Raw genomic sequence first — 14540 nt, forward strand, 5'->3', positions numbered from 1 at the left:
TAGTTCCTCTTCAGGCTCAGCAACGGGGACCGAGCTGGGGCAGTCGGAGCCGCACCCTTGGAGCGGGAGAACTCACGGTTGGCACCACTCGGGATGCTGCTAGGGAAGGCGGAGCGTTGCCCGGAGGGATCAACATAGTCCTGCCCTTCTTCGCGCCCGACCGCTTAGGCTGCTTCAAGGAGGCCAGCCCGGATCTCGTGGTGACTCCAGAGGGGCGAGCCAGCTCCACCACCGGAGGCGCATCATCGTCATCATTGTTGGGGAGGTCGCGGGGGAGCTCCCTCTGCCCCGGGACAGAGGATTCCCCCTCGCCCTCGTCCTCAGTGGCTTCTGAGGATTGATCGCTGGAGGATAGGTCCACCAAGGAAGTAGGCGGCGGGGGAGGCCCAGCCCGCACGAGCCCGAACTCTTCGAAGACCGGCACGGCAGCAACGACCTCCTCCCCGTCGACTCGACAGTACAGCGGGAGCCAATCCTCCGGAGGACCGCTCGGGTCTTTCCCAGTCAAGTAAAGCAACACCTTGCTCAGCTCCTCCTCGGGAAGGGCGTCCTGGCGCAGGCGGATCTTGTCATCGGCGCCCCCAAGCTTTCACAAGGGACGGGAGCGATCTTGGAGCGGCGCAAGGCACTGCATCAAGAACTTCTTGACGAGCATGGCCCCCGTCAGCTTCTCGCTCTTCAGGTCCTCCCCCATCTTCTTCATCAACGACCTCAGGGAAGGGTTGGTGATCTTCTCAGAGAGCCACACCTTCTCGGGGGAGGGGAACTCAGTCGGCAGCTCCAGCAAGTCCTACGAGCACTTGGCGTCCATCAGGACCCACCTCTTCAGGGCGTCTTTCACCTTCTTCCCGGCGCGGGAGATCACATTACCGCCCCGGGCTGCAACGAAGCCGGCGCACCCAGCAGGATGGTCGCCACCCATGCGGAGGAAGAAGAAGTGGTGGAGCATGGCGACGGAAGGCATCACCCCCACGAACGCCTCGCAGTAGAAGGCAAAGATGGACAGGAGGAGGATGGGGTTGGGGGTGAATATGGAGCGCGTGGAGGCCATAATGATGAAGAACAGCGTAGAAGAAGCGGGAGAATGGGGGCACCAGCCCCGAGTAGACGATGTGCAGGAAAAAAGGGTAGAAGATACTATTCGCGGGTTCCGGCGCAGCGGCGGCGACCCGGAGCGCAGTCTCCTTCCACTCGCTTAAAAATGGGTCGGGAATGGATCGGCGGGCGGACGAAAAGCGGACGTGCATCCGTTTGGGTTGGCGCGTTGGGCCGCCTTTTCTGTCCGCGCCGACCCAAACGGACGACGACGGACGAAATGGGTCGCCCCATTGAAGTTGCTCTTAGATGACCGAATGGGTACGAACAGCTTGTCAGCGTTGGAAATGCCTCTATTGATTACTACGAGCACTGTGTTGTCGATTATCATGGGATGACCTCAACTAATCAGCTCGTACAGTTCATAATTTTATTATTCAGCACGAGAGTTTGTGCGCCTATTCCTTCACGATGTATTCAGCTCTGTATATATATTGGACGTTATGTATGGACACTTCCTGCTTGCGGGCTCACGGTGTAGCGGCCACCCGCGTATACCGCATATGCAAGCCACATATCCCGCGCGGCCGCTTGCGTTCTGGATTGCGGGATGCGGGACGGCCACAACCCGTCCCACTTACAACCTGAGTTGTGACTGAAAGTTGGCTTACCAAGACTCCCAACTTCATGATAAGTAGCCTTTCGGCTGATTGTTCAGCGAACGCTTCTGCATAGTAAAGATTTCTAAATTCCCTGTAAAAAAATAGATTAGTTAAAAATGTGCTAATATTTCTAACAGATAATACTAACGAATATAATCCCTCCGTTTCAAAATAGATGACCCAATTTTAAAGTTAGTAAAGAGTTTTAGGTCATGAACGGAGGGAGCAGCTAGGATGGTGACGGGAAGACGTGGAGTTTAACAGTGTACAACATCGATCAGACAACTCGGTGTCCCCGTCGCTGCATGTTTGTTTAAATCAACACCCCCGTCGCTGTGCGTTACAGCACATCCGGCGTGTCTCACCATCTCACATTAAACAATCCAGTTGAGATAAACTTAAAAAAAATGAGACCAACCCAAAAGGTAACCCTTGTTGGCATTTATTTATAAAAAAGCCTCCGCGAGCACCACGCGTTCAAGCCGGGACTTAAACTCAGGTGGGCTGGCAGCAACCTCGGCTGCCTCAACGCCCCGTCCTCAGTTAAGATAAACTTAACAATTAGGCGGGTGACAACGGCATCCACATGCACGACCTCGTCATCGGACATCGGAACACCATATATAGTATAGTTACAGTACATAAGTACAGCCACTCCTCCCTCTCCTCTCAAAGTTGAAAAGCCAAAAATATTATTGAAACTTTCAAACAATCAGATGCTTCACGGCGCCAGCGCTGGCAGGGAAAAAAATAATACAATTGATTAAGATAAGCGGCTGGTAAGGAAATGGACTCCACGCACGCACGCAGGCCGGCAGGCGCACGGCGGATCACGATCACGCCGGGCCGGGCCGGACGCCCGTCTAGACGATGCGGCGGCAGATGGTGACGCCGTCGGCGATGGCGAGCTGGCAGACCTCGATGCGCGGGTCGGCGGCGAGCTTGGCGTTGAGGTCCCTGAGGGCGGCGGAGAAGCGGGTGTCGAGGTCGGACATGGGCGTGCCCGCCGGCAGGGCCACCGTGCCGCCCCACAGCGTGTTGTCGTAGATGATGGTGCCGCCGACGCGGACCAGCTTCAGCAGCTGCTCGTGGTAGCGCACGTAGTTGGGCTTGTCCGCGTCCACGAACGCGAAGTCGTAGCTCGCCGCGCCGTCGTCCTCGACGAGGAGCTCGTCCAGGCGCTCCAGGCCGGTGCCCTCGCGGAAGTCCACCTTGTGCGCCATGCCGGCCTTCTCGATGAAGGGGCGGCCCACCTCGTAGCACTCGCGGTCGGTGTCGATGGCCACCACCTTGCCGTCCTCCGGGAGCGCCAGCGCGGTGGCCAGCAGCGAGTAGCCCGTGAACACGCCCACCTCGATCGTCTTCTTGGCGCCCGCCATCTTGATCAGCATCCCCAGCAGCTGCGCCTCGTCCGAGGACGACTGCATGTAGCCCCTGAATCCAATGAACGAGAGCCAGATCGATCAGCAACCACAATAACGAGTAGTAACTACGATCGATCGACATGGATCGTGAAGAAGAAGATGGCGGACGTACCATGGGTGCTTGTCCGTGATGAGGCGCAGGTCGCGCATGCACTCGTGCTCGCGGGGGAACACGGTGGTGTCGAGGATGTAGGTGTAGAGGGCGTCGCTCTTGAGCAGCGTCTTGTTGGTGCTGTCGATGCCGCTGTGGACGTTGGCCACGGTGTTGTCTCCGCTGGGCGCCATGGCTCTGCTTGGGCTGGTGGTGCCGGGGGTGGTAGGAAGGAATGAGTTGGTTCGATCGAGTGTACGTCCACCCACAGCCTCGACGTGCCTGTATATATCCACTAGCCTCTGGCGGGGTTGGTGAACCATGGATCCACCAACCAGCGCCTTGTAAAGAAGCACCATCGATCACTACTAGTTTTGTGGTGTGGTAGGAGTGGTTTTTTCTCCTCCTTTAATTATTCTTTGTCTGGCGTGTCGACCCCGCCCCTCCAATCGTGCTAGTCCATGCGACATGCATATGACGATGATCGATCACGATCAGATTCCTACCACCACCAACCTGCTCCGCTGTGTATCGATCGTGGATTTGATTTTGAGTAGAAAATTTGGCAGAGCGCCCGGTTTGCTATTGTTCACGGTCGATCAACGACTGAGCACGAAGCTTCAGTCTCTAATCATACTTTCCAGTTTTCCAACCACCCCACCCCCACCCCCACCCACACCCCCACCGCGGTTTGGCTGTCAGTTCGGTGAGGCTGGCGGTTGGTGAAAAACCTGCAATTTAAAGAGGCGCTTTTGGCGTGCTGCTTTTCTTGTCCGATCAAATTTAGCGTGGTGCTTGGGGAGAGAATTGATTATTGGGCAGATGCGTCACGAGCATCCACCGGAGTACTGTAGTACCCTAGTACGTAGAGTACTTCTTTGCTGAGCTTGAGTGAAAAGCAAGAGAAAATTCCTTATTTGACACTATTTTAAAATCTGCTTTCTTATTTGACGTTGGAAAAGTTTTTCTTATTTGATCCAAGTTTAAAATTTTATTCCCTATATGACATTTTCGTCCATTTTGAGCCTAAATGACACTTGAAAAGACTTTTTTGCCCCTCATGTGGTATGTGTGTGTGCGGGGCAATAGCGCACACACGCAGCATCACTGCGAGGGTAGGAGCACACACGCAGCAGCACATACACATGCAGCAACACACACGCACGTGCACACGCGCGCGCGCAGCAACACACATGCACGCACACACACGCAACAACACACACACGCAGCACACACACACAGCAGCACACATGCATGCAGCACATAGGCACGCAACAGCACACACGCGCGCGCACGTACACATGCAGTAGTAAACACACACACAACAGCAGCACACACACAGTAGCAGCACACATGTGTGCGGGCAGGCACCCACGCACGCAATAGCACACACGCGCGCACACACACATGCAGCACATGGGCACGCAACAACACACACGCGCGCACGTACACATGCAGTAGCAAACACACACACACACATGTGTGTGTGTGTGCGGGCACCCACGCACGCAACAGCACACACGCGCGCACACACACATACATACCGCATGAGGGGTAAAATGGTCTTTTCATGTGTCATCTAGGTTCAAAATGGACGAAAGTGTCGTATAGGAAATAAAATTTAGGACTGGTGTCAAATAGGGAAAAAAAATTCCAATTTCAAATAAGAAACCAGATTTTAAAAAAGTGTCAAATAAGGAATTTTCTCGAAAAGCAAAGGTAGCAACCGATGAGAGCAAGTTGGCGCGAACAAACCATCGACGGGCGTCCCGCAAGCTGCAATGATGCGCCTCGGGGCGGAAGCGGAACGGAACATGATCGCCCGTTTCTGCACGCAACGTTTTGTCGGCGAGGACGGTCCGTCACGTGCACAAGCAAGCAAGCTTTTTATACGGTTGCAACTGCGCTTTGACTAACTGCTATGGTGGGCTCTTGTCTTTTTAACGGCATTATGTTGGGCTCCTCATCAGCGTCTGTTTTCTTGAGAACAATAGTTTGGCACTTGCAATACAAGCGGGTAAACTGTGACTCGAGGCTTCTGAGGCCGATGCAGATAGTACTACCTAGTAGTAGTAGTACATTTCATAGTAATTTATAGTAGTAGTACAGATCTCAGCGGGTCCGTCCGCGGTGAACGCCGCGTGGCGCCACTCCCGCTCGCCGCCCAAGACCAAATCCGGCTATTTAAGCCGGCCGGCGTCCCGCAACCCTAACCCACCCCCTCCCCCTCTCCGCGCCACCCATCCGAGCGTATCACCTCCTCCCTCTCCCGCTCCGACGCTCTGCCCACGGTCGGACGCTCCGCCCACGCTCCAGCACTCCACCATGGTCCGGAGCAACACCACCTACTATGCCATGCTGACGTCGTAGCGCCGCTACGAGATCCGACAGGAGATTTGGGCAAGGCAAGCCGCCCGCATCGCCGCCGGGCTGCCTCCGGACTAGCTGAAACCGGAGGAGGAGGGGCAGCCGGGGGAAGAGGAGGAGGAGGAGCAACCGAGGGAAGAGGAGGAGGAGGAGATGGCTCCGATGGCGGCGGAGGAGGCGGAGGAGCCGGACCAGCAGGTGTCGGCCTTTAACATGGAGCAGGCGGAGGCGGAGTTCGCCATCGCCTAGTACGACAAGATGGTCGAGTAGTAGGCCATCCCGGAGTCCATCCAGGATGAGGCCTATGTGAAGGCCGACCGGGCGTTTCTCCCGGCGGGAGCAGGCGGAGTCCGACGCGCTCTTCGCCGAACTCGACGCGGAGATAGAGGCGAAGGAGGCCGGAATGGGGCAGCCGGAGGAGCCGGAGTTGCATCTGCTGCCCATGTTGTCGGAGTCGGGCACGGAGATCGTCGTGGTCTCCAACGAGGAGTAGGAAGGATCGACATAGTACGTAGGTTCTACTTCCTTTTGCATGTCTTTATATGGATATAAGAATCGAGTATGAGATATTCGAACGCAACAAGTGAACTTTAAGGCGTGCCCGGTCACTGCCCGTGGATGCGCCCGGGTGCATTCGTGAGCATTTGAGGGGCCATATTTGTCATATGTGGTTGTAGATTCTCTAAGTATCTACATTCGGACTTAGCAAATACGAAATAAAAATACGTCCCCTAAACGTCCATGGACGTGCTCGGGCTTCTCTGCTGAGTCCGATCAATTCTCAAGTCCGCTCTTTCGCAACCAGATACATCATTATCAAATCCATACAATTACATAAAACGTAAACCTAGTGTAAATCTTCGTCGGCGCTTGTTCTTCTCCAAATCCTTGTTCCGTTGTGTGTCCATGTCCGACGACCGTGAGACTCGCGAAGTGAAGGTCAGATCGCCGGCGAGGTGAAGTAGGACATGGAAAACATACCGTCCCACATGGGATACAAGGCACCGCTGTCTCCCATGTCCTACTCCTCCTCGCCGGAGTCCATGGCATCGACGTCACCGGTTGAGGTGAGATCCACGATAGACCCCTCTTTGTCGGAGCCCGAAACCTCCATGGCTTGGTTGTGGCACCAGTAGTTGCTGGCCAATCGTATGGGCTCCGTGGCGGCGTGGGACTTCGCCTCTGTGACCTCGGACACGAGTGCTGCAGTGCCATCCCGCGCCCTCTGACTAGCATGGCGCGCACACCGTGCCATATAAGGGGGCGGGGCGGGACAATGCATGTCGTTGTTTACCTCCGACTCGGAGCCCAGCGATGCGGGAAACTCCCGCCGTATCCAAACGCCATTCGGGCGGCCACAATGGATTCCCGCCTGATCGAGTCCGACCACAGACGGTCGGACTCCTGCCTGGAGCGACGGAGAGTCGTGCAGACGACCATCTCCTTCTCGAGCCTGCATGAGATGAGGTCTCAGTCCATAGATCGGGAGAGCTCGGAGTTGAATCCACTACACGTCATGTCGGACATCGCCGGAAGCTTGGGGCGGAGTGAAGTGGAGTGGGTACGGTTTCGTCCGGGATGCGAAGGAGGACAAATATATGAGGAGGCGGGGTGGGACAGCGTGGGTCGAATCCGACGTTGTGGATGCGTTCGGGCCTCCCTATATTTAGGATGGATATAAGGGGTGCCGGGCGACCCAAATGTATAGGGCCGACCCCTTGGTTTGGACTTCAAAAAACAGGTGCATGTAGTGAGATTTGAATTCTCGACCACTTAGTTTAGTTCCAACCGATGTAACCAACTAGGAAAGCTCACTTGTTGTGCCTAGTTACTTTTTTTTGTTCTAGTTGTCCCTCTTCTATGTATCTTTCTTTTCGTTTTGTTTGGTCATTTTTTCTTTGGTTTTTTATTTTTCCTTTTCCTTTTATCGTTCCTTTTTCATTTGCTTAAATTCATGATTTTCTTAAATCGTGAGTTTATTTTCAAATCCATGAATGTTACTTAAATTTGTGAACTTTTTTTAAATCCTAGAACTTTTTTTCAAACGTATGAATTTTCTTCAATCTCACATACTTTTTTTCAAATTCATGATTTTTGTTTGTCAAATTCATGAATTTCTTTTCAAATCGATGAACGTTTTTTGAATTCATGATTGTTTTTGTCAAATTCGTGTTTCTTTAAAATCGGCGAACTCTTTTAAAAGTTGTTAACCTTTTAAAAAATGTTTCAAACTGATGGACTCTTTTAAAATTTACGTATTGTTTTTCAGAACTGTGATTTTTTCAATTTCAAGAACTTTTTTTAACTTGCAAAATTTTCTTTAATCCATAAATAATTTTTTGAATTTTCAAAACCGACAACCAGTTTTTTATTTAACAAAACAACAACAAAAGAGAAAACAAAGAAAGTACAACTAGCATTTGTAACTGAGGACCACAAGCTGCTAACGTGAAGCGAAGGAGTGAGGTACCTGAGCTGCGGCCCTCAAAGGCGTGCGTGAGCGCCAACTTTTCATTTTGGCGCGAGCAACTCCAACGGGCGATCCAAACGGACGGCGATTTCGTCCGCTTTTTGGGTATTTGGGTTGATCTGACGGATACGAGCGTCCGCTTCCGCGCTTGGGTCGGTGCGTACGCCCAACGCTGGCGCGACCCATTTCGACGGCGTAAAAAAACTGAATGCACGCATATTTAACATAAAAACTAAATTAATTAAACATTAAAAGCCGGCCACGAAGCCCGGCGGGAGTCCACGCGTCCACATTAGCATTTAGGAAAAATAAAAACAAACTAAAAACTAGGCGCTGGCGCGCTGCCCTAGGCGGCGGCGACATCGTCCTCGGGGTCAGTGAGGTCGATGTGCGTCGGCGCCGGACCGGCCCAGCTGAACGTCGTGTTCCAGAGCGCGGCCATGTCGGACGCCGACTGTGCCGGTGCTGGCAGTGCCGCCGCCTGGACCGCCGCGGCCTGGCGCGCCTCCTCCTCGGCCTCGAGCCGCTCAGCCTCGGCGTCGTGCTCGAGCATCTCAAGGTACTCGCCCTCGCGGCGCTCCTCGGCCACCCGGATCTGCCGCCAGTGCTCGAGGTACGCGCCTCTTGCTCCGGCGTAGCCTGCATCCAGACCGGCGGCCCTCACCCACTCGCGCACTACTCCATCCAGGAGTAGCGCTTGATGGGCTCCAGCTCCGGCTCCGGCTGCGGTTCGGCTTTGGCGAGGCGGCGGAGAGGGCCATGGCCTGCGCCATGGCCGTCTCGTACCGAGCTTCTTCTTCTTCTGCCGCCTCCATCCTGGACCGCTCGTCCTCCTCGCCCTCCCGATAGACGGCCGCAAGGGCCGCCTGGTCTTCTTCCTTGACGATGAGCGGCGGCGGCGGCACGCTGCAGTCGACCTCGCGCACGCCGCGCCGCCTCGCCTCCTCGTGCTCGAAGGCGAACCAGCGCGCCCAGTTGGGCGAGTCGTAGGCGTAGGCCTCATTGCCGCGCTGCTCCGGCGTCAGGAGCGCCCGCCGGCGACGCACCTCCTCCATGTGCGCCCTAGCCAAGGCCCGCCGGCAATGGGATCCTTTTCGGATCCAGATGCCAGTCATGCGGCAGCGTCACGTCGGGGTACGGCAGCGGCACGCGGTGGCGCCAGTGCCACTCCGCCTGGTGCACGGTCACGTTCACCTGCTGCCTCTGCCTGCAAGCCGGCGCAGGCGGAGGCGGGGTGAACTCCGTGGGGAAGGGGATGACGGGGGCCTTGCCCTTCGACTTGCTGCTGCTACTGGAGAAGAGCCTCATTTGGGCGGCTGGGGTGGCTAGGGTTTGCTTGCCGGCGACGGGGGAGCGAGAGTGGCCTAGATGGGGACGGGAACTGGATGAGGACGGCCCCGCCACACGGTCTGCTTAAAAAAGGACGACCGCCGTCACTGACACGTGGGTCCGTGGTCATAAATTAAGCTGACCAGCGAGGGGGCGGGTAGTTGGACGACCGCCAGGTGGGGCCGCGACAGACATCAAGAAGGCGCGCGTGGTGTCCGTTCCGCGTCCGCACCGACGCATTTGGGGCGCAAATTTGGGCCACAAATGCGTCGGCGCGAACGCGAAGCGAACGCGTTTTGGATTTGGGTCGGCGCATTGGGCCTTCATTTTTGTCCGCGCCGACCCAAATGAACGGCGGCGGACGAAATGGATCGCCTCGTTGGAGTTGCTCTTAAGGTGCCAAGGAGGAGGTCTCCTGTTTAAGATTTCCGGTTGGGTCACGTTGTGACCTGTCATTAATCGGGACGTCCGTCAAGACGAATAGTGGGGTTTGAGAAGGTCGATTGTAGATGCTCTGACTTGGGATAATTTTGATAGGTTAATACCGAGCCTCTGTTTGATGCTGACAGGTGGCACGAAGCAAAGGGCGACCTAGTGGTGTGCTTTCCACAGCCACGACTAAATAACCCGTTGTAGAAACTACTCCCTCCATTTAGAAATACTTGTCTAAGAAATAGATGTTCGACTAGTATTTCCGGACGAAGGGAGTAGAAAGGTGTATGTGCATAGTTTTGTTCAATTTGAAGAACACCTCCTATGCACAAATTTTACATAAAAAATACATAGTATTAGTTCTATCTGACGACGGTTAGTTAGCCGCCACCCTTGGATCTAGAGAGAGAGGAGCTATAGAGGGTGACCCATCAACTTGAATTATCAGGCATTATATTTCGAAAATGCTAAAACCCCGACGTCGGGTTTTTGACATTTCTGATAGAATAAAGGGGGTGCCGTTACTGAATTACAGAGACACAACGCGTTGGCCGGCGGTAGCGGAGGGTTGTTCCTTCTTCTCCCGGATCTGCGGCAAGGGCGCTGGATCCGTGGGGGGAGGGGGGGGGGTGATGCGGAGCATCCCATGTTCATCCCCATGTACACTCCGACTACTCTCCAAACCCTAAGAGGACATATGACGGGACCTCAAACATACGCCATTGGACACAAGGTGAACTCGCTCCTCTCTGAATCGTCACTTTTCACATGTGAGACATGGCTACTACCTCAAACGTGTGTGCTATGCATGTCCAGGAACCAAGAGGAAGGCCATGGAATAGCTATGAGCATTGGACAAGACGGCGAGGACACCAAGCGCGAGGAACAAGAGGAAGAGCTACTGGGAAGCTACAGCGCTCGGACGTCCGACAGCCACCGGACGATCGACGATCTCCGGACGTCCGACGCCTAAAGACTCCACCAGCCAGATCGACTGTAGCCGAGGCAACCTACAGCGCCCGGACGACCGCCCGGCGCCGGACGTCCGACACTCATCAGTGCCCGGACGACCGACCCCGACCGGACGTCCGACACCACCAGTCCAGTACGGAAACATCGAAAGTCCGAAGACCTCCGGACGTCCGACGCCACCCGTCTAGAGCCAAAACGCCGGACGTCCGACAAGCACCGGACGACCGACGCCTGTGTGTGAGCAGCTTCGGGCCCGAGGCCCATGTACCCTTTCACTTCGCCCCCATTTGCACTTAGACTATAAATAGACCTCCTCCTCCTGAGAGTGTTAGCATTGGTTTAGCTCATTTGAGATAGAACTTTGCTCATCCATACGGATCTCCTCCTCATGAGAGACCGCGGCCTCTTCGGAGAAGATCCATCTGGATGCAAGACCCCTTTACGGGTAGATCCCTCATGGATTCAAGACCTCCCCATGGAGATGAACTACCGCCACTTGTATCGTCCTTTGTTAGATTCAGATCTTGTATCACTTTGTGTCTCGAGGATCTAGCGCATGTGTGACCATATTCTCGTTGGTTGAGTGTTTTTTCTTGTGTTTCCCTGTGATTTCCCTCATTCCCCTCCTCGTGTTCTTCGTGTTCTTCGTAGGGATCCACTCCAAACGTGAAATATCGGCCTCTAGGATTCTACCCTACATCATCTTGGTATCATGAGCCACGTTGATCACGTTTTTGGAGCCCCTACCCCGTGTTTTCTAGCTTGATTTTGTTGTGTTCTTTCCCAATTTCGAAAATCCCCACCAAAAATAGCCCCATTTTTTTGCGATTTGTTGGTTTGATGGTGTTTTGTTGATTTTGATCCATGTATTTGCTTGGTTTCGAGTGGATCTAGTATCTCCCCAAGTTTCCCCATCTTCCATCCACGAAATCTCATCAATTTTGACCACGAAGTCTCCATTTTCCGCCCAAAATCGCGTCTCGAAATTTGCATCTCGGGTTGACCCCGACCCACCGGAGGACCGACGTTTTTTTGAACGTCCGGACACCCCCAGAACCATTGGACGACCGACCATCATCGGACGTCCGACACCCCCAATCCAGTACCAAAACAGCGGATTTTCGGCCATTTCCGGATGTCCGTCCCGCGCTCCAGCCACCGGTCGTCCGACCATCATCAGACGTTCGATACCTATAGATTCTCACTTCGGTTGATTTTTGTTTTGACCATAACTAATTCATCCGAACTCCAATCTTGACGTTCTTTAGCTCGTTTTGAAGCTATTGACATCCCCCATCCCACAAAAATACCACCAACATTATTTGACTCCATCAAATTTTCGGAATTTTGGCAAGTTTGCCTAGGCCCTCCACCATATCATCCGAATTACCACCACCGACTTCCGCAACAACCCATCTTTGTTCACCATAGCATTAGTGGTTGCTTGAGTAGTGATTCGAGTCTCCTACGGTGTTTCGACTATTTAGGGACGGTTGCTTCTTCATCAACCACAACCTCCACTTCCACATAACATTGCCCATCATACATTTCGCCACCCCCACTTAACCCAATTTTGTTTGAGCTTGTTTGAGTTATGGCTTATGTCTCCTAAGGTGTTTCGGCTACTTAGGGATGGCAACTTCAACTCTGACACGTGTATAGCCCATCATTCCACTTCCGCATTGCCGAGTGCAAAGCACCACCGCTCTCCGCTACCACCATTTGACATTTACCTTTGGAGATTTTGAGTTTGCAGTTTTTCCATTTCATAGGGTGTTTCGGCTAACTAGGAACGGGTCGACATCGGCAACGCCGCCTCTTATCATCGCCAAGGACTGTAACCTCGACGACACCATTGTATGTTACCCTTGCAATTGCATTGATAACCCCTAGCCCATTTTGCGTTACTTGCCTATTGGGACTAGCCATTGAGTATTGCCGACAACGTTACTTGTGCACATTAGTGATCATCCTTCCCATAGCATACATACCATATCATCGTGGTGCATATCTTGGTATCATATCTCGTGTCACAAGTTTGTTCCCGTATATACACAATTGCTATCTTGGTGTGTGCATTGTGCAAAAGTGGCCATACAAAAAAAAAGAATAAAGCTTTTAAGCAAAAGAAAGAGAGCAAAGAAGCTTGTAAGCAAGTGCCATAGCATCATACCACATTGCATATAAGATTGTCATATCCTATCATCTTGGATCATCTTGAGAGAAACACCGGGAACCATACATACATAGCATACTTGGGATAGAAAGTTTATCCATTTTGCATCTTATAGGTTGTGCACAAGTGTCGTATCCGCCTTTTGAGCAATAGTGCCAGCGTCTCTCTTGAGTCGTGCAACACGAGAATTTCCCGTCGATTCCACATTTTGTGCTCATTCCTTGGTTGCACGACCCCATTTATCTATCTGTGTGTGTGTTTCCGTGTGCCATTCATTGCTATTGGTCTACTTGTTTCGCTTGCGAATTTTTGAATCTCTTTCAACATTATTGACTCTTGCTAACATTTTGCATCAAATTTTTTGTGCCACTATCCTCACCGAGCTCCACTATAAGCTTTACTTGTGTAGGTATGAGAACTGACAAGAATTGGTACCAATTGTTCTATTTCCTTGCTACACATTTGACTGATCATTGATCCATCTTCAACATCGGTCAAGGTACATTTGGTGTAGTTCTTCTCCTTCTCCCACTCACATTTGCTCGAGTCTTGTGATGGATAGGCAAGGCATTTCTTCTCTGGTCTTCGACAACAATGACGACGCGAACAACTACATCATCGATCTACAACGACAAATGCAAGGCGCACAATCAAGATTGCGAGAGTGCATCGACAACCTTTCCATAGACATTCGCCACTCCGAAGCAAGGAAAAGGGACTACATCGACAAGAAGCTTTCCGCACAAAAAGAGGAGCAAGATGCAAGGATGTAGGAGATTCGGTCCTTGAACAAGTCTTCTCCCCCTTCATCATCTTCAAGGCGGCGACATTCAAGCCACAAGTCTTCGGAGCGCGAAAACGATGCAAGCGCAATTCGGCCACATCCACATCTACATGACGAACCATCACGTTTGTGATCAACATCGTCATGAAGGGAAAGTCACCTCCAAGCATCATGTGCACGACGACGATGAACGACATCTACTACGAGCTCAAGTCCGACAACGACACCATCATCATGAAGATGCTCCACAAGCGCAAATGTACAGTCCCAACAAGCCCTACTTCACGCCAAGTCCAAGCTTCATGAGCAAAAGATAAGACCGCGAGACGAGAACCACCAAGACAGAGCTACGGCTACACCAACCACTTCGGCATCTTCGCCAAGTGTTATCAAGGCATCTTCGCCTTTGGACGTACGGCATCTTCGCCTACTTCCCATGAGTTCGCCTACATCGACATCCTCAACAACAAGGCGGCCACCTACAAGTGAGGGCGACACTTCCATCTTCGGAAGCCCCTCAAGAAAGATGGCCGAGCATGGGAATTTCCCTTCGGTCATGGAGACGAGCTATGAGGTGCCACATCATATGGGCCTCCCACACCAAGACGGTGACAATAAGGTCGAGCAAGGGCCATCCCCTTAGACCACAGCGATAGGAGTTGAGCATGGAGACATTTGCACCTACATCTCTCCGACACCAACATATGTCGAGATGCCCCATTTGTCATGTGAGGAGAGCCACCACCCCATGAGTGAGATGAGTGACTCCACAATATGTGACATTGAGAGCATTTCCTA

The 14540-nt window shown here is 52.9% G+C and overlaps 1 protein-coding gene across 1 annotated transcript; it reads right to left on the reverse strand.

Annotated features, from left to right (window-relative positions):
• Nucleotides 1-2296: 2296 nt before the first annotated feature.
• On the reverse strand, nt 2297-3490 carry LOC119336837 (tricin synthase 1-like). Its single transcript, XM_037608918.1, has 2 exons — nt 3234-3490; nt 2297-3131 (listed from the first exon to the last, which is right to left on the reverse strand). Exons 1-2 carry the CDS (start codon nt 3404-3406, stop codon nt 2561-2563), a joined length of 744 nt encoding a protein of 247 aa, XP_037464815.1. The 5' UTR covers nt 3407-3490; the 3' UTR covers nt 2297-2560.
• Nucleotides 3491-14540: the final 11050 nt, after the last annotated feature.

Source organism: Triticum dicoccoides, chromosome 7B (genome assembly GCF_002162155.2).
Source record: "Triticum dicoccoides isolate Atlit2015 ecotype Zavitan chromosome 7B, WEW_v2.0, whole genome shotgun sequence".
Lineage (NCBI taxonomy): Eukaryota > Viridiplantae > Streptophyta > Magnoliopsida > Poales > Poaceae > Triticum > Triticum dicoccoides.